The sequence below is a fragment of the Bubalus kerabau genome, chromosome 9, assembly GCF_029407905.1.
Source record: "Bubalus kerabau isolate K-KA32 ecotype Philippines breed swamp buffalo chromosome 9, PCC_UOA_SB_1v2, whole genome shotgun sequence".
In the NCBI taxonomy this organism is placed as follows: domain Eukaryota; kingdom Metazoa; phylum Chordata; class Mammalia; order Artiodactyla; family Bovidae; genus Bubalus; species Bubalus kerabau.
In genome coordinates this window covers 81421683-81442920 of record NC_073632.1, presented here as the reverse complement: position 1 = coordinate 81442920, position 21238 = coordinate 81421683, and the positions used below count along the sequence as shown (strand labels likewise).

At 40.6% G+C, this 21238-nt stretch overlaps 1 protein-coding gene across 4 annotated transcripts in view; it reads left to right on the top strand.

The window, feature by feature from the left end:
• AHI1 (Abelson helper integration site 1) overlaps positions 1-21238 on the top strand; it is a 217191-nt gene that overhangs the window by 174045 nt on the left and 21908 nt on the right. For 2 of the 4 annotated variants that reach the window (XR_008698351.1, XM_055535697.1), the window contains exons 23-24: positions 869-1031; positions 4396-4496. Coding sequence is in view for 3 of the 4 variants with exons in the window: in XM_055535697.1 (XP_055391672.1) it covers positions 869-1031; positions 4396-4496 (264 nt within the window). In the remaining variant the exon portion in view is untranslated. The other 2 variants (XM_055535700.1, XM_055535698.1) reach the window with 2 other exon arrangements.

Here is a 21238-nt window from a genome sequence, read left to right as displayed (position 1 = left end):
GCCTATAAGTTTTCAACTTCTATTTGCATAGGGAAAAAGTGGAAGTAGTCTATTCTTTATATTATATTATGTCCTGCTTTATACACTGCATCATGTCTGAAGTGGGTTGAGGTTTGCTTCCTTCTTGTAACTGCTGTAAGGGATTTGTAGATGCCTCTGCAGCCATTCATTTTGAATTTGGTTTTTCAAAAGAAAAAAGAATCAAGTATAATGACTACTGTAACATAACAGAGAAAGAGGGTTCTCATAGGAAGGCCTTTCCTCTTAAATTTGTGACTCTTGAAAATAAGCATATCAAGGTATTTTTAAAGGTAGATTTAGATTGTTGATATAAAATACCAGAAAAAAATGGTATTTGTATAGAAATACATCACAAAAAGATACATTGACAGTAAACCCAAATGATCACAATGAAATTATGTAATCTGGTTGTTCCATTGCATTTTTCCTATTTTATAGAAGTGTTGACCTTCTGGAGATTTTTTTTTCTCTGATGCCTCTGCTTAGCACAGGGAATGGGACCAAATGTAGAATGAAACAATTCTAACAGTGAATGATGTGTGAGCTTCTTTTTTTTTATTTGCTTCACAAGTAATTTACTTAAAAAAAAAATTAACATCTGCTATTTTGAAGCTAATCTTAGTGTATTGAATGCTCGTAACCATTTCTCAATCCCGCAGCCTTTTATCTTGCTTCTCCTGCTGTGTTCCCACCACCCCTGATCCCATTAGCAAACCTTGAGACAGCCTCAGACTCACCAAAGTACTGCTTTGGTTTCAGCTGTTCTTCTGCAAGAGGAAGTGAATGTTGGGGGTTTTCTCTGTGGTACAGTTGTGATAAAGCTGTGGTGGTCTTATCTCTCCCTTAGGTAGTGGCTCTTTATGACTACACAGCGAATCGATCAGATGAACTAACCATCCATCGCGGAGACATTATCCGAGTGTTTTTCAAAGATAATGAAGACTGGTGGTATGGCAGCATAGGAAAGGGACAGGAAGGTTATTTTCCAGCTAATCATGTGGCTAGTGAAAGTAAGTTTTATGCTCCCTTCCTGGTTTACTAATATGGTATAACTGATAGTCCCAGATTTTATCATCTTCTGCTCTTTAACTTGCTGTCTTGTTACTTTTGCATATGTTTACCAATGGGGTATTGCTCTTCATTCTCATGTTGCAAAAAAAAAAAAAAAAAAGAGGGGGGCATTAGTACACTCAAAAGCTATGACATTCTGAGATTGGAATGCCAGCTTCATGGACTTCCCATCCCAGGGGACCTGCCCATCTTGCTACCAACCTCCTTCAGCCCCTCTTCCTGGCCACCTGCTGCACACACACTGACGTCACCCTTCCTCCTGCCACTCCTAGGTTGACAGGCACCTAAGAACCTCTAGTTCCTCAACTCCCATTCTTTTTACGTTGTATCCCCAGGCTTAACTGGCACCTGATCAAAAAAAAAAGAAAAAAAAAGGCTGCAATAGATTGTTCCATTCTCAAGTAAATTAAGCCCTCATTTGTGAAAGGAAAAAGAAATGAGCTGGAGAAGAAATTCTAAATCCAAGTTTCTGAAAGCTGCAGATTTACTACCAGGCCTTGAGAGAAGAAAATAGAAGTAGCACAGACAGCTTGAAAACAAAGGGTAAAGACTATGAAGCAAGGGGAGAGCGTAGCAGCACTTCTTCAGAAAAACATGTCCCCATTGGTTGTCAACTCGCTGTGGGGTAGGAAAAGCAGAATGCTCAGGGGTCAGGAGAACTGAGCACTAATCCTGGCATCACAGCTAAAACTGCCATGCCTCTGTTTCTTCCCACAGAACAAGGAAGTCAAACTCCATCATCTCTAAGCTTTCTTCCAGAAACACTAAAATCATATAGTTCTGTTAATTAAAAATAGAATAGAGGCAGCCAAGAGAACACTCTCCATTTTGAATGTTTACCAAGTCTTTTGTTTCTGCAAAATAATTATTAAAATAATAGTTGGTTTGGGGCTAGTCTCTGAAACTCCATTCAGTCCAAACTATGGCTGAACAAAAGCACTATTAATTTCTAACTTCAGTTCTAAATTTTTAAAGGAAAAGAAAGAAAGGAAAGGAGGAAGAATTTCTTCCATGAATCCTGGGTGCTGGGGGCTAGGCCCAGCCAGATAAAATTATTTCTCTTGGGGCACCACCTTCCAGTTCTGCACCCAGCCCTTCCCATGGCTCCCTACCCAAGAGCCCTGAATCTCACTGTAACTCCTTCCCCTCCCTTGTTTATCTGCAGCTTTCAGCAAACTCCTCCCCTCCAAAGTGCTAAGTGTCTCGAAAATTACCCACTTTTCTCTCCCATAAAAAAATTCTTAATTTCCTTTGTGCCATGGTTTTAATTCTTTTTCTCTGAGCATTAAACAGCTAATGACTCTTAAACTCTATCTGAAATATACTTCTATGTTTAAAGGAGAAAAGTTAAGGCAGTGTGGAAGGAAGAAATCTGGAGACAGGTTAATTCCCAGGCCTCTCCCCTCCACTCAGCACTTCTCACTTCCCGGTCATCTCAGACATCCAGGTGGCTCCCCTCACCTCCCAGTGATGGCTTCCCACAGGACCATCAGCTGGAATTTTGCAGGGGTAGCTGCTGTTTTTAAACCAAGAGCTTCCTGCACAGTCCTAGTCACTCTGGAGAATATCTTTCATTTTAACTAGATATTATAATCAGTTTTTTCTTCCAGATACAAGTGGAAACATTTAAAGTATTTTTCCACTTGATGGTATAAAATGATTGTGTATGTCCAGGCAGGAGGGTATTAGATGGTAACTTTAGAATCTAATTAGTTTGCAGAAATAACCTCTTAGGTTTGCAAATATTGAAAAACTATAGATATTTGATCCACGGGGGATTACAGATTCAATAAAACTTGGTTTTCTCCCATAAGAACCAAAGTGGGACTTACAAAGCATACTACAGTAGCCAGGCTTGATGGCTGTGTGCAGAAAGCAGTTCCATGTCTCAGGAAGTGGATGTCCTTCTGATGCCGTGATTCCTTATTGTACCCCAGAATAATTGATGGGGTTTTTTTGGCATTAGTCATTGCTTATTGAGAAAGACTTGCAAAGGCCAGAACAAACAAAAAGTTTTCAGAAAACCTGAGAATATGACTGAATTCTCAGTTCATCAGGCGATCTTTTCCTTTCCTTTTATCCTGCTTTTTACCTGAATGTAACAAAAACTCACCTGCCCAGTTTTAACATTCAAGGAAAAATGACTGTCAGCAGCATATTCCACTCTGAAAATAGTAGGAGAAATTCTCCTTTATCCAAAACCAGTTATACAAAGCAGATGCTCTGAGGGAGCGTGTGTGTATGTGTGTGTACATACACACATAACCTCTTTCATCCATTCAGTTGAAAGCCCTATCCAATAAGAGAATGATATAATAGAAGACATTGGTACCTTGTTATCACAAAGGACATTTCCCTTGTGTCTTAAGCCACTGGAAAGGGAAATTAGATCAGCCTCCATTAATCACATGTAACATCCTTTCCAGTAAGAGACAAACCCATAATAAAATCAACCCATACACAAAGCCCATCAATGTAGCTCATAATTTTAGAATTTTGATCAGGTACAATTTTGGTTCAATTTTGAACTCGTTGTCTCAATTCAGAGTTGCCCATCATTTAACCAAAACAGATTTCCTTTTTAGCCTTTTAAAATTCCCACATAACACCACCATGCATATACGTGGATTATACAGATTATAACTTTCGATTATAAGAACCTTAGACCGAACACCGTGAGTAGATTCTTTGTCATACATACTCCCAGTCCCATGTTTGTTTATCTCATACCATATTTGCAAATTATCCTTTATCCACCTCCGCCTGGCAAAATCCTGCCTATTTTTTAGTCTGACAAACCTGCCGCTTTTTCCATTAAGCATTTACCATCTCCACATCCGAACTTGTCTTTGTTACTGTCTCTCTTTGGAACAATATCACACTTTGTTGTATATTGCAGTTCATTGTGAACACATCTGTCTCTGACTACATTGTAAGCTCCTTGAGAGCAAAGACTGTCCTTGGTCATCTTGCTGTATGATCTTGCATATAGCAGGTTCTCGGTAAATGTGTATTAAGATAAAACGAAATAAGCAGCTGCATGACCGCACACATAGTCAGTAAAAATGAGACTTCCTCCATTTCTGAAACCTGCTGATCAAGACTTGCCGATCATAAGTTGTGCTCTTTGGATAACGAAGACTGTGAGTCGGCTTAATGAAAAGTGCTGGGTCAGCTTATTGTGACACCAAGGAAGTGAATAGCAGTGTCTGTAGTTGCATGTCTGCTCCTCCCCATTGTTGTTTTGCCCCCATGGAACGGTGCTCCTCAATTTGATGATGTGAATTCTTTGTTCCATTCTAGCACTCTATCAAGAATTGCCTCCAGAGGTAAAGGAGCGATCCCCTCCTATAACCCCTAAGGAGAAAGCCAAAATGGAAAAAGCTTTTCCAGCTCCACAGAAGGTAAATGTTTTCGAGTATATGTATTCCATGTACTTTGATTTTCACCCTGTCTGGATGAAATAGTACTTCATTTTTCATGCTTATACCCTTCATTGTTTATATTATTATTTCTTCTAATATTGCCCCCAACATTATGAAATATATAAGGCAAATCTTTACTATAGCCATTTTCCAGATAAGGAAACTGAGGAGGCTCAGAGAGATTAAAGTAGACCCCCGAGTCACAGCCCAAGTGATAGGATGCGAACCCAAAGTGGAACTTGTAGCTTTTAGTGTCGTGCTGTTTCCACTCAGTGCGTATTTCTGTAGCCGTGACACTGACGCTGTCAGCAGCCTCGCCTGAGGGGCACCTTTATGCAAAAAGCACTGGGCCCGCAGAATAAGGATGCTCTATCTTCCTAGAGTATTCCTCTTACTTGTGCGTAATTTTAAATGTTTTCAGGTTAAAATAAATATGGATATATAATCAGCCAGAGAAATGTCATGATTTTTTAGCCTGTGCGATCAACTCCTTAAGGATATCAGGCAGAATTCTGATGCGGGTAGTGCTTTGGTAGAAAAGTTTATAAGCACTGTACCACCGTCTATATTACTTATTTAACTTATTATGTGACATAAACTCTTACCTTAGGCTGAGTAACTTTGGTTCTTTTTGACTCCATAAATTGGCAGGCATGTACATGTATATAAATATATATATATATATACACACACACATATATATAAACAAATACCATGCCGTGATAGGCTTTCTGACAGTTGAACCTGTCGTGTGTTTTTCTGCCATTCATTCTGTATTTGTTGAGTGCTTACTTCTGTGCTAAGTACGCTTTAGTCCTCACTGAAACAAGACTGAGTAGCCAAGGCGCCTGCCCTTGAGGAGCCTACAGGCTGATGGGTGAGACCTCTGCAAGCAGGTGATTTCAGCAGACTATGGTGGGAGCTATAATGAAGATCTAATCCTCTACAATATGCCCTAGGGAGTCAAGGAAGAGTTCCCGGAGGAAGCCAGGCTTGAGCTGAGGCTTATAGGATGAAAAAGGATGTGCTAGGTAAATGATCTTAGAAAAAACATTCTAGCAGAGGGAATAGTTTGGGTAAGGTATGGGATGGGATGGTTGTGTGTAGGGAGCACAGGGCCTGATGGAAAGAAGAGTAAGTGAAATATAGGAGCCAGGCCTAGCATGCTCTGCTCAGATGCTTAGACTGTAGCCTTCAGACAGAGGGGATTCCCTGGAGAAGGAGTGACATGTACAGATCTACAGGAGAAAAATACCATTCCGGTGGCAGCATGGTGGTTGGATTAGTGGGAGCTGGGAAATTGGTGAAGAAGCCATTGAAAACAATACAGAAAAACCTGAACTACTAGAGATGTAGGGCAGGTGTCACAAGGTAAAGTTGGCAGGATTTTATGATTGATTAGATATGATTAATTAAGTTGGAATCTAGGATTATGCTAAGGCTTATTATACAGCTACATGGATAGTGGTACCACAGAAATAATAAAGGAATAAGGAGAATTTGGGGAGTTACAGAAAGGGAATGTTGGGAGTAGGATGTGATGAGTTGTTATAGATATCTTGATTTGTTAGTGGTGTCTCTAGGGCTCTCAGATAGAAATATTCACTGGGGAGCTAGTAATTCAGGACTGGAATTTGAGAGATGGTAGAGCTTCAGAATAAAATGAGGGAGTTAATATATTCATTGAATTGTATGAAGAAAGTTGAAGTTTGTAATAAAGGAGATAGCATAGAGCAGAGAGTTCTGAGAGAAGGCAGTCAAGGACAGAATCCCAGCTGAACACTAACTAGGATTTAAGGGACAGTCAGGTGAAGGGCTTCCCTTGTGGCTCAACTGGTAAAGAATCCACCCGCAATGCAGGAGACCTGGGTTTGATCCCTGGGTTGGCAAGATCCCCTGGAGAAGGGAAAGGCTACCAACTCCAGTATTCTGGCCTGGACAATTCCATGGACTGTGTAGTCCATGGGGTCGCAAAGAGTTGGACACAACTGAGCGACTTTCACTTCACAGGTGAAGGGAAGAAGATTAAGAAAGAATAATCAAAGGAGAAAAAAGGGGAAAAAAGAAGTGGCCTGGAAGCCAGGGGGAAGGAGAGGTTCAAAGAGGGTACAGTCAAGAGTGTCGGAAACAGCTGGTCAGGTGGGGTCTCAGCATGTGGTCACCAAGGACCTGGCACGCAAGCAGTAGTGTCAGGGACTCACACTGCTGTGATGAGGGTTGATGAATAGAACGGGCCTCTGCAAGTGAACCTGTGGAAGACATTCCCAGAGCTTCACTTGAAGAAAACCAAAGTGGTGGCTAGAAGGATGACCTGGTTCCAGGAATGACTTTCTAAATACTGGAATGACATAAAAGCATATCCTGAGTTGTCAAAGCCGAGGGGACAGGTGCACATTGAAGGCAGATAAAGAAAGCACACGTGGATCTTAGCAGAAGCAGGAGCATTGGAAAGACAGGTTGATAGATTAGTCGTGGCTTAGAGCAATGGTTCTCCACCGAGGGTGATTTTTGCCTCCCAGGACACATCTGGCAATGCTTGGAGAAATTTCTGCAAATATCAGCAAGGTGAGGGGTACTACTGACGACTAGTGGGTGGGGGTCCAGATGTGGCTAAACATCATAGCATCCCCAGGACAGCCCCCTCCATAAAGGAGTGTCGTCTGACCATGCTGAGCATAGAGCTGCTGCTGCTGCTGCTGCTAAATCACTTTAGTCATGTCTGACTCTCTGCGACCCCATAGATGGCAGCCCACCAGGCTCCTCTGTTCCTGGGATTCTCCAGGCAAGAACACTGGAGTGGGTTGCCATTTCCTTCTCCAATGCATGAAAGTGAAAAGTGAAAGTGAAGTCGCTCATTCGTGTCCAACTCTTCGTGACCCCATGGACTGCAGCCTACCAGGCTCCTCCATCCATAGGATTTTCCAGGCAAGAGTACTGGAGTGGGGTGCCATTGCCTTCTCTGGAGCATAGAGCATTACCCCTCTAAAACAGGTAAACATAAAAGAGGATACAGGTAAGTTGATAGCGTGGAAGCTTAGAAATTGAGACTATCTCCATGTTCTCTAAAACAGGAAGGTGGGTCTGCTTCCAGTGTGAGGGTCATAGGAGTGAGACAGGAAGAATAGTGACTGTGAGAATACCTGTAATGACAGCAGGAGCAGGGCTCACTGGGGACAAATAGAGAGATTCCTGAGTAGTTCTGAGAGCTACTGTTTGAATACCGTAAAAGCCTTGGTGGCATCTTTCCGTGTTGTTGGGTTTTCCCTCAGTAATCCTCAGCATCTAGGCCTGGCAGTGGAGAAGGCAGCTTTGGTCTGATGCATAATTGGAGGTTTTGTGGGTGTGACAGAGAACAAGAGGAGAAGAGACTTGATAGCACTGGTCAAGCAGTCACAGGAGTGACCCACCACGGAGGGTCAGCCAGATCAGAAAGGACGTGGAACTGGCAGACTTAGCAAGGTTGCAGCAAGCCACCCACACCCCAGTGGCAGCATAGTGTGCAACAGGAAAGGAATTAACCAACTGAAACGATGACCTGTAAACCCAGAAGTTCTCTTGCTTATTTAATATATCAGATGCCAGGTAACTCAAAGTTATGATAAATCCACACAGTTGTGTATAAAAGCTGGAGTGAAATTGAAGGACATGTCAATAGAATTGAGCTGGTCAAGGAATTAGAGTTATTGGTTTGGCAGGTTGTTCTCTTGGACATTAAAATTCCAGGACAGTTATAAGAGTTGGGAGGAAGAGGGCACAGGTGAACCAGGAGCTGAAGTTCTTAATTCTTGTGTAAAGCAGATGTTTCAACCTTGGCTTCACATGAAAGTCACCTGAGAAATTAAAAAAAAAAAAAAAAAGGCCTGTGTTCACATCCACAGATAGATTTAATTGGGCTGGAATAGGGCCTTGGCATGGATAGATTGCAGAAACTTTCCAGGTGATTTTAATGTACAACCAATATTAAGAACCATTGTGTAAGAGTGACCACAAGTCTGAAGGTAAGAGCTGCAAAGATACATGAAGGATGTTATAGCCAGATGTCAAGGTATAACATAACAGCCTAAAATTAGCAGTGGAGAGCTAAGAGGAGGCCACTGTTAACTCCAGCCCCCATGGTTCATGGTTGGCTTATGTGTGAATGAACAGCTTATGTGCAGAGAATTGAAACACAAACAATTCTTGGTAAAACTCCAGTTAAAAATCCAGCAAGGATTTATGGCAATGGTTGCCTATAAGAGTATGGGGACTACAGTGGGGACAGTTGAAAGGACTGGCATGGAATTTGGCTATGGGCAGATGTCACATGTGTAATAGTATCCATTGTTTGAAATTCACCATATTTGAGAATTTAGGAAGATGCTAATAACTTATATGCAGAGTACATCTTGAGAAACGCTGGGCTGGAAGAAGCACAAGCTGGAATCAAGATTGCTGGGAGAAATATCAATAACGTCAGATATGCAGATGACACCACCCTTATGGCAGAAAGTGAAGAGGAACTCAAAAGCCTCTTGATGAAAGTGAAAGAGGAGAGTGAAAAAGTTGGCTTAAAGCTCAACATTCAGAAAACTAAGATCATGACATCTGGTCCCATCACTTCATGGGAAATAGATGGGGAACCAGTGGAAACAGTGTCAGACTTTATTAATATTTTTGGGCTCCAAAATCATAGCAGATGGTTATTGCAACCATGAAATTAAAAGACTCTTACTCCTTGGAAGGAGGGTTATGACCAACCTAGATAGCATATTCAAAAGCAGATACATTACTTTGCCAACAAAGGTCCGTCTAATCAAGGCTATGGTTTTTCCAGTGGTTATGTATAGATGTGAGAGTTGGACTGTGAAGAAAGCTGAGCACCAGAGAATTGATGCTTTTGAACCTTGGTGTTGGAGAAGACTCTTTGAGAGTCCCTTGGACTACAAGGAGATCCAACCAGTCCATTCTAAAGGAAATCAGTCCTGGGTGTTCTTTGGAAGGAATGATGCTAAAGCTGAAACTCCAATACTTTGGCCACCTCATGCTAAGAGTTGACTCATTGGAAAAGACCCTGATGCTGGGAGGGATTGGGGGCAGGAGGAAAAGGGGATGACAGAGGATGAGATGGCTGGATGGCATCACCAACTCGATAGATGTGAGTTTGAGTGAACTCAGGCGGTTGTTGATGGACAGGGAGGCCTGGCGTGCTGCAGTTCATGGGGTCGCAAAGAGTCGGACATGACTGAGTGACTGAGCAACTGAACTGAACTGAATCTAAATGTAACCTAAACACATACATGCAGTGAGAGCATTTATGACATCGGCATGGAGTCATCGTAACAACTAACAAGATTTGTAGTCTGTGTCAGGAACTGGGTGAGATGCTTTGAAAGACACGGCCTTTACTTGTGTTGGCTTACTGGTATTCCCACCTGTGCCTCGGGCTGAACTTTGACACTGAACCCACCTTGGTGTGTTCCTCTCCAACAACCTTGAGCTACTTGTGCCTCAGCCAGAGGAGTTACAAGGAACTCCGGCACTGCCTCACTGGCTGCCGCGTCCTGATGAGCCTGTGCTCCTATGGAAGGAGACCTCTTCCCTGCCTCTGAGACTCCCTGGCTCTCACTGCCTGTGCCGCTCCTCTGCTTAGCAGAGCTTGCCGCACCGTAGTCTCAGTCTAGACTGTAACTGATTTTTTAAATTGTGTGTGCCTTGTCTTCTCACAGACTGATCTTCATGCTGGAAATAGACCTTTATATTATATCCCAGCAGACCTTCAGATACCCCACTTGACCTTTGAGATCTGCTTCAGGCTATCCCACTGCTGCCCAAACCCTAATTCTGGCAGATCCAAAGAACTTGTAGATGTGCACGTAAAACATTTAAAAACATAAATAGGTAGAGTAAGGATATGTAAGAGGCTAGGAATACATTTAGGAAAAGAAGGAGAAAAATTCTCCTGGAGAAGATGGAGCTCAAATAAGGCTTTAAGGCTTAAGATACAAGGATTTCTTTTGTTGAAGAACATAATTTGATCTACTTTATCTGAATCCATGTATTAGACTACCAACCAACCAGTGAAGTTGCTCAGTCATGTCTGACTCCTTGCGACCCCATGGACTGTAGCCTGCCAGGCTCCTCCATCCATGGAATTTTCCAGGAAAGAGTACTGGAGTGGGTTGCCACGTCCTTCTCCAGGGTATCGTCCCAACTCAGGGATTGAACCCAGGTCTCCCACAGTACAGGCAGTCGCTTTACTGTCTGAGCCACTAGAATCTTACATATATGTATTTGTCTTCACATGTAGAACGTACCACATGAATAGTCAGACAGTGTTTTACGTCCCTTTTGGAGAAAGTATAAAAAATGATCTAAGCTTATGTGAGAAGTCCCCAGGAAACGTTAATGCTGTCCCAGGTAACCCAAATGCCTTGGGTATACTCTTGAGTCATGACGCAAACAGCCAGCCCTTGAGAAATGTGCATCTGGGCTTCCTTAGCACCTGGCAGAGTTGCATTTCTTCAGTTTAGTTTCTTTATCAGAGTATGTATGGTTTGATTTTATCAAGATCCTGCCTTATAAACCTACCACAAATTCTATCAGATGTTTAATTTCATGTGCAAGTTTTATTTTTATTATCATATATGAGATAAGTTTTTTCTTAAAAAGAAAAAAGGACATGAAAAATGATCTCTGATAAGCGACTAGAATTGGGGGCGAGTTGGAGAGTGCGTCCTGAGTTCATAGAACTATAGAATTAGTGACATGGAAGGAACCTTAGAGATCCACCCTGGTGATTCTAGTCAGCTCCTTTTTGTAGATGAGGAAATCAAGATAGATCCAGAAAGGTTATAAGGAGTTCGTTCAGAACAACCCTGCTGGTAGGAGCCCAGCCTCCGTGCTCTCAGGCCAGTACCCTTTGTCCTCCACGTCTAGTCAGCAACACAGGCAGACAGCTGTTACCTGCGCAGCTAGCCGCGTTTTGCATTACATCACCTTTTTTAAATATTATAGCCAATATTATTGGCTGTGCTGGGTCTTTGTTGCTACCCAGGCTTTTCTCTAGCTGTGAAGAGCAGGGGCTACTCCCTAGTTGCTGTGAGCAGGCTTCTCGTTGTGGTGGCTTTGCTTGTTGAGGAGTAAAGGCTCTAGGGTGTGTAGGCTTCAGTAGTTGTGGCCCATGGGCTCAGTGGTTGCAGCTCCCAGGCTCTGGAGTGCAAGCTCAATGGTAGTGGCACAGGGGATTAGTTGCTTTGCAGCATGTGTGATCTTCCTGGATCAAGGATCTAACTGATGTCTCCTTTATGGGCAAGTAGATTTTTTACCACTGAACCACCAGGGAAGCCCTCACACTGCATTTTTACATTCCTTTTTATGTTTGTTTCATTGTACCCTTTCTTCATGTGGAAGCCTTTAGAATCATATTGTCTGTCCTTCTTAAGAAAAAAAGGAAAGAAACCCCTTCAATAGTTTTTTTTTTTAATTTCTATTCAAACTATAGAATAAGAAGTAAAATTATACCATTTGGCAGCTGCTAAATCTTCTAAGTCCTTCCAAGTGGAACACACCTGCTGTGTCGCTCAGTGTACCAGATACCTTCCAACATTTCGTCTGGTTCATTGAAGTGTTGGCAGGTGATGGCAGCATTTGGCTTTTCCTCTGCAAGAGGAGAGGATGAGTCTTGTTCATTACACTCCACAAATGGCCAGAGATTCCCCAAATTAACATGTACCACGGGGGTATAGGAGAATGTTTTCTCAAGCTCATTCTAGAAAATCTTCGCTGTAGTGTGCTGTAAATTTACATCTTATAGAAGGAAGAGTACTGGTGCTATCAGGGAGAAAAGCAACTCAGGAGGTTTGGGAAAACAGAAGTGCTGACAACTTTCATTTGTGTTTATACTGTGAACTCTTTAGGCTTTTTATTTTTGCTAGCCTAAGTACTAACCTACATCATTCATGTATTAGTGGAGGAAAGCTGTTGAAAAAGTTCCTTTTGTAAAATTTTTATTTATACTATAAAAGTAATATATACTCATAGTTTTAAAAATCCAAACAATAGAGAATAGTGTAAATGAAAGATAAAATTCCTTTATCCTGCTAACATTCATCTTCACTCTGTTTCTTGCATACCCTGTTAAAGATGTTATCTGAATATATGAATACATGTCTGTTCATGTCTGTTCTTTGTTTTGATGAAACTAGGATCATAATATTTTTATTTCACCAATATATCTTGGACATCTTTTTTAATTAATTTTTTTGAAGTATAGTTGGCATACAACGTTAGTTTCAGACATGCGACATGGTGATTCAACATTTAAATATATTATGAAGTGATCACCACAGTAAATCTAGTAACCATCTGTCACTATACAAAATTATTATAATCTTATTGACTATATTCCTTATGCTGTAATTTATTTCGTAAATGGAATTTTGTACCTCTTAATCCCCTTCGCCTGTTTCGCCCATCCCCCCCATGTATCTGAGCCTGTTTTTGTTTTGTTTGTTCATTTGTTTTGTCTTTTAGATTCCACATGTAAGTGAAATCATAGGATATTTGTCTTTCTCCATCTTACTTACTTCTCTTAGTATAATACCCTCTAGATCCATCCATGTTTTCACAAATCACAAGATTTTATTCTTTTTATGTCCATTATCTATACCACATCATCTTTGTCCATTCATCTGTCAGTGGACACTTAGCTTGCTTCGTATCTTGACTATTGTAAATAACGCTGCAGTGAACGTAGGGATACATACATTTTTTTTGAAATAGTGCTTGTGTTTTCTTCAGGTAAATACCCAAAAGTGGAATTGCTGAATTATATGGTGGTTCTCATTTTAATTTTTCGAGGAACCTCCCCTACTGTTTTGCCACAGTGTCTGTAAAAATTTACATTCCCACTGACAGTGCACAGAGGTTTCCTTTTCTCTGCATCCTTGCCAACACCTGCTATTTTTTGTCTTTTTGAGGATAGCAGTTCTAATGGATGTGAGGTGATATCTCATTGTGATTTTGATTTGCATTATCCTGATGACAACTGATACTGAGCATCTTTTCATGTACCCATTAGCCATCTGGATGTCTTCTTTGGAAATATATCTCATCAGATCCTCTGCCCATTTTTCAATTGGATTGTTTGTTTGTTTATATATTAATAAGATGCATGTGTTCTTTCGAATATTAACCCCCTATTGGATATATCACCAAGCTATCTACTGCCATTCAGGATGCTGCCTTTTCATTTTGTTAGTGGTTTACCTCACTGTGAAAAGCTTTTTAGTGAGATGTAATACCATTTGTTAGGGCTTTCCAGGTGGCTCGGTGGTAAGGAATCCACGTGCAATGAAGAAGGCATAGGTTCGATCCCTTAGTTGGGGAGGATCCCCTGGTGGATAAAAATGGCAACCCACTCAAGTATTCTTGCCTGGAAAATCCCATGGACAGAGGAGCTTGGTAGGCTACAGTTCATAGGGTCACAAAATACAGTCCATAGGGTCACAAAGAGTCGGACACAACTGAGCATGTAGTACATTTCTTAGTTTTTGCTTTTGTTGTCCTTGCCTGAGGAAACAGATCCAAAAATATTACAAAGACCCATGTCAGAGTGTTTACTGCCAGTATTCTCTTTGAGGAGTTTTATGGTTTCAGGGCTTACATTTAAGTCTTTAGTTCATTTTGAGTTTTGTTTTTTTTTTTTTAATAAAAATATCTAGGTATCTGTTCTTATTACCACAGGTAATTCTGTTCTTTTTATAGTTTCAAGATACTGAAATATCCAGTTATCTTTTTTTAATACCTAAAATGCCCAGGGTTTTTTTTTTTTTTAATTTCTGAAAGTGCTTAGTTCTCTTCTTTTTTTTTAATTTCTAAAAAATGAAACCTATGATAAAAGAGTACCTTCTAATATCAGTAAATTGTCAATGTTAACACAACCAATTATGTTTTAGTGTAAGTGCCAGGCATATAGTAACAGTTATGCATAGGAATATTAGATTATTTCTATGAATGTGGAGAAATTACTGTGACGTTTTATGTCTTTCTCTAAAAACTCATTAAATGAATAATAGTTATTTTTTTATTCCAAGATAATTGTTAAAATATCCATCATAGCTCATCTCTTCATGAGAGAAAAGTGTTTTAATTATTTTCAAAATTTTACTTTAGCATATAGAGTCACAGAGAGCAGGCTTGGTTAATTCAGAAGAGCTGACTTCCAAACTGAACTGCATGCTCCAGTTATATTCAGGAACAGCTGTTTTCTTGTCTAGTCCAAAATAAGAACAGAGAACCCCAAAGCATCAGATAACTCCATGGTAGTTCCTCTTCCAGCCAAACACATGCACACAGAATTTTACATTGATAATTCTGTCAACCTATCAGGAAAATAGTAGGCAGTGAATAAGTTGCCTTTGGTGTACATGTTTGTGCCTTTTTCTACGAAATATCTAACTTCTATTTACCCTCTTCATCCCCAAAGTAGACTGTTTATTAAAGCCTGGATTAATTATGCTCTGTATCACTGTTTTTAAAAATTACTTCATATAGAAAAAAATTTTCCATTTACTTCTCCTTGTAACAGAAGTATATCCATATTATTCCTAAACATAGGAATTATATGATTTTATTACTGTGCTGATGTCCAATAGCAAATTTATAGTAGACAGTGGTAGATTTTTCCAGCTACCTAAAAGTTAGTTAATATACACTGAATCATTGAAAACAATCATAACACAACTGAAGCGACTTAGCAGCAGCAGCAATGCTAAAGAATAAAATCAATTTACATCTTTTTCACTTTAGTAATTTATTTGTCAAAGAAAATACAGTTGATTAAACCTCTAATTTATTATATCAGATAGATAAAAATTACTATATGCTTGATTCACTTTAAAATTCAGGGTATATTTGAACTTTTCTTTCTTTATCTGAAGAGAACTAAGTCAAAATTTTAACTTATAAGTAAATAAGCATTCAAGTGCTTGTTGGTGTCCCATAAAGAATCTCAGTGCAGACACTGATATTTCTTTTTCTCACCATAATTTGGTTCAGTAACTTATAAATATTTAAATGAAAAAGATGTCAATTGTTTAAAAAAAAAAAAGTGTTATTTACATTTGAAAAATATATTTAGTCTAGAGAGATTTGATGCCCTGTAAAGAAAGTGAGTGGACGACTTCCTTGGTGGTTCAGCAGATGAGAATCTACCTGCCAATGCTGGGGACACATGTTCGATCCCTGGTCTGGGAAGAGCCCACATGCCACGAGGCAGCTAAGCCGGGGGGCCACAACTACTGGAGCCTGTGCTCTAGAGCCCCCGAGCCGCAGGTGTCGTGCGCCTGGAGCCTGTGCGCCACAATGAGAAGCCTGTGCACCACACTGAAGAATAGCCCCTACTTATCTCAACTGGAGAAAGTGAGCACACAGCCACAAAGACCCAGAGCAGTCAAAAATAAATACATAAATGATTTTTAAAAAAAAGGAAAGTGAGTGGGATCCCGCATGATATTACAGCAGCAAAGCCAGTGTGAGTCTCCTCACAAGCTCAGATTCCACTCCCAATAATAAAGTCCCTAAACGTTCTCCATACCATTTCTGTCCTTTATTGAGCCCATCTTTGCATGAAATGTTCCCTTGGTATCTCTAATTTTCTTGAGGACATCTCTAGTCTTTCCAATTCTATTGTTTTCCTCTATATCTTTGCATTGATTGCTGAGGAAGGCTTTCTTATCTCTCCTTGCTATTCTTTGGAACTCTGCATTCAGATGCTTATATCTTTCCTTTTCTCCTTTGCTTTTCGCTTCTCTTCTTTTCACAGCTATTTGTAAGGCCTCCCCAGACAGCCATTTTGCTTTTTTGCATTTCTTTTTGCTGGGCATGGTCTTGATCCCTGTCTCCTGTACAATGTCGCAAACCTCCGTCCATAGTTAATCAGGCATTCTATCTATCAGATCTAGGCCCTTAAATCTATTTCTCACTTCCACTGTATAATCATAAGGAATTTGTTTTAGGTCTTACCTGAATGGTCTAGTGGTAGTGGACATGGAACAACAGACTGGTTCCAAATAGGAAAAGGAGTACGTCAAGGCTGTATATTGTCACCCTGCTTATTTAACTCATATGCAGAGTACACCAGGAGAAACGCTGGGCTGGAAGAAGCACAAGCTGGAATCAAGATTGCCGAGAGAAATATCAATAACGTTAGATATGTATATGACACCACCCTTTTGGCAGAAAGTGAAAAGGAACTAAAAAGCCTCTTGATGAAAGTGAAAGAGGAGAGTGAAAAAGTTGGCTTAAAGCTCAACATTCAGAAAACGAAGATCATGGCATCCGGTCCCATCACTTCATGGGAAATAGATGGGGCAACAGTGGAAACAGTGTCAGACTTGATTTTTGTGGGCTCCAAAATCACTGCAGATGGTGACTGCAGCCATGAAATTAAAAGACGCTTGCTCCTTGGAAGGAAAGTTATGACCAACCTATATAGCATATTCAAAAGCAGAGACATTACTTTGCCAACAAAGGTCTGTCTAGTCAAGGCTATGGTTTTTCCAGTGGTCATGTGTGCATGTGAGAGGAGTTGGACTGTGAAGAAAGCTGAGCACCAAAGAATTGATGCTTTTGAACCTTGGTGTTGGAGAAGACTCTTGAGAGTCCCTTGGACTGCAAGGAGATCCAACCAGTCCATCAGTCCTGGGTGTTCATTGGAAGGACTGATGCTAAAGCTGAAACTCCAATACGTTGGCCACCTCATGTGAAGAGTTGACTCATTGGAAAAGACTGATGCTGGGAGGGATTGGGGGCAGGAGGAGAAGGGGACGACAGAGGATGAGATGGCTGGATGGCATCACCAACTCTGTGGACATGAGTTTGGGTAAACTCCGGGAGTTGGTGATGGACAGGGAGGCCTGACGTGCTGCAATTCATGGGATTGCAAAGAGTCGGACACGACTGAGTGACTAAACTGAACTGAGCTGAAACGTTCTCCACAGAGGAACTCTAAAAAGCTCCAGAATCTCTCTTGCCTTGCAAGAACCCGTGAAATCTTAACTCTATTGAAGGTCTGTAACAAGTTTTACTACTCATTCTCCTCTTGTACCTCTTCCGCAGTCAATGTCTGTGATGAGGGTAACTTATTGCTACTTTGGGCAGTTCTCTTAACCCTCCACAGAGTGAGACCCCACAAATTCCTTGTCCTCTTAATTTCTCTCTCCTAGATAATTGCCAGTGGTTTTAGTCTCAACCCCACAAAGTAGGTTTGGGGAATATTTCATTTTCTTGAGGGCTTCCCTGGTAGCTCAGCTGATAAAGAATCCACCTGCAATATAGGTAGTTCAATTCTTGGGTTAGAAAGATCTGCTGGTTCAATTCTTGGGTTAGGAAGATCTGCTGGTTCAATTCTTGGGTTGGGAAGATCTGCTGGAGAAGGGATAGGCTACCCACTCCATTATTCTTGGGCTTCCCTGGTGGCTCAGCTGGTGAAGAATCCACCTGCAGTGTTGGAGACCTGGGTTCAATCCCTGGGTAGGGAAGATTCCCTGGAGAAGGGAATGGCTATCCACTCCAGTATTCTGGCCTGGAGAATTCCATGGACAGAGGAGCCTGGCAGGCTACAGTCCATGAGTCACAAGGAGTCGGACATGACCGAGTGACTTTCACTTTTCACTTTCATTTTCTTTGATGTCTTCCTAACTCCCATCACTTAAAATGTGTAGAAAATAATGTAAGGGCAAAGTTGTTTTGCAGTGTAGCAACCCACTGATTATTCAACTGGTTTGAGTCTCTGAGCCCATCTCATTTTCTTATATAAATCTTCCATGGAAACTTAGTTTAGAGAATAATATAAATTCTCAATAAAGTCTTCATAATTGTTTCAATAAACCATTGATAAGTATTTGAAGGACTCATGATTCTGAGAAGGCAAGTTTAGATTCTAATCTTTGAACAATGACACACATAAAAGTATAAAATATGTGATGCTCTACTGGGGGGAACCAATGTTCTTTTTGGCGCACGCTTTCTCTGACAGTGACTTTAAGTTCTGTTTGATAGCATAATACAGTATTTGCTCTCCATGATGATATTTTCAAAAGTTAACCGTAACATCCCTCTTATAATCTATTACAGATCTAAATTTTGAAAGATGTCATTGGGAAAACTTCCCACCAGTCATTCCAAGTTGTAAACTGCCCTTTAGATAGTGGCGGAATTGATTGCTATCACTCCCCCTGTCTTCTGACTTGACGGTCAGCATGACCTTTGTTTCAGAAGTTCTGTAATACCCTAACTCTGCTGTCCTCTTGTTTTGTCAGGCACTCCAGTGTTTCTCAGCCTGGGCACCGTTGGCATTTGGAGCCAGATAATTCTTTGTTCAGAGGGAATGTGTTGTGTATTGTAGGATGTTGAGCAGCCTTCCTGGCCTCAACCCTTTAGATTCCAGAAGCACTAACCCCCTCCAATGGTGACAATCAAAAATGTCTTCCAGACATTTTCCTTGGGGATCAAAATTACGTCACCCACACCTGAAAGCAACTGCTCTATTTTAATAGAAATATATATAATATTTTTATACATATGGTTATATGTGTTTTTCCTCAAATTACAATTCTGATTTTAAGATCTTGATAAGGAAACTTTGCTTTTATTTTCCCATTGCCTGCAAGTATGTAAGTAGTGTTGTTGGAGTTACATACTACACAACTTAAAAACGACAGCTTCACATAAAGATGTATCCAGGTATGTGAGACTCAGTGTGATGAATGTGTATAAAGTGTGTCAATTAAATTTATATGTCACTTGACTATCTTTTATTTCCTTTGCTTAAGAAACTTGGCCGAATGCTAATCTTTACATAAGCTGTGGAAAATCAACTATTTGCTAATGTTCTTATTGTTGCCCTCTCCTCCTCTTCATATAGTAAAGATTCTGCCTGCAGTGCAGGAGACCCAGGTTCCATCCTTGGGTCAGGAAGATCCCCTGGAGAAGGAAAGAGCTACCCTGCTTAAGTGTTCTTGCCAGGAGAATTCCATGAACAGAGAAGCCTGGAGGGCTGTAGTCTATGGGGTCACAAAGAATCAGACTTGACTAAACACACACAAAAACATGGTTCTTAATTGTTACTACTTAGCAATCCCAATAAGGTGATCCTGCTTGTCCCTGATTTTAACATGGTTCTCCAGTTGACATAAAAAGGGAAGTGTCTTTTTCTATTCGAATGTCTTTTTTTATTCTCACAAACCGTGTGTACAATGAAAGCCCTCTGAACATATTGGAACAGATTTGTTTTTTATCACTCCCTTACTAAATGTTTTAGCACTTGATGAGTCTTTTCTTTCTTTTACTTCTGTTTCTGCTTCCCCATTACTTTGGGTATGTTTAAACAGCACCCTCCTACCCACTGCTGTATCTCCCAGGAAGGAGAGAGGGTGTTTGATCAACCTCCAAAGGTTGGCATCTCATTTGTAAGAAAATGCTCTCTCCCGCCAACTTGCAGAATCACTGACCGAAAAGCAGTTTCAATCCCAAGATCACAGTAGAAAACAAGCCTGGGCCAAGACCATGAAGGCTATATATTGCCCTGTCCTTAAACTCACTGGCAGGTTCAGATCTAAATTGCACTTCAAATTGAATTTTTCCATGTGAATCATCTTATTATATGGGTCACATTTTTTATCACAACTTTTGTAATTACCTCAAATACCATGTATATTTATTTAGTCTGCTACAGCCAATAAATGTGTACCTTATAAATGTCAAAAAAAAAAAAGTGTGATTTTTGCTTGGGTATACATGATTGAAGAAGACAACAAAAGAACAAATTTAAAAGCAGCATGACCAAGCAATTGTGTTTAAACTAACATGAACAGATATACATATGTACACATACTGAGATAATGAGGAAGAGGAATAAGGAATAAGACTGAGCTGCAGAAAGGCCAGCTGGAACCTCCATTTGTTCAGAGAAATCTCATTTTCTCCCAAAGTCTTGTAGCATATTGTTTGTCTCTTACCACATTTATCACCTACTTCCTTAGTGCCAAGTCATTTATATGTATATTTGCCCTCAATAAATTATGAGCCTGATAGTTACTGTGTCTGTGTAATGTTGTTTGTTGGGAGGGAACTTGAACTCCTTGATGGATAGTGCTGGTAAGAATTGACATTCCAACCAGAGGAAGGGAAGAAGGCAAGAAAGGGAGGAGACCATAGAGATCACAGCAATCCGTGCTTATCGGCTACTAAGCCAAGTCAGCTTCATACACACAAGGCAGGATTTAGTCCTGAGCTCTCCAACCCCCGCAAATTACTGCTTTGATATATGCTAGAGTAATAGTTCTCAAACTGCTAGGCTTCAGAATCTCCCAGGGCACTTGTGTAAAAACTACCAGTGCCCAGACTCTACCCTAAATGTACTAATCTTTGCAAGATAATCCTTTACATTTCTGAAGGCCCCTTTGTAATCACAGAGTTACAGAATTTGCTAGAGAATGTTCTTCCAGCCTCATCAGTGGAATAACGTATTTACTTCAGGCTCTTTGACCTCGGAGTATAAACTTCCAGTTGACCTGACTGAATAGGAGTCTATAAGCCCTTACACACAGCCATGTGAAACTAACAGGAATCAACTTTGCAACATTTGTATTCCTCCCAAAGTCCCCATCTTAGTACTGTACATGTATGATATTCTCAATGAATGATTATGATTTGATTGAGACAGAGCTCCCCAAAACCTC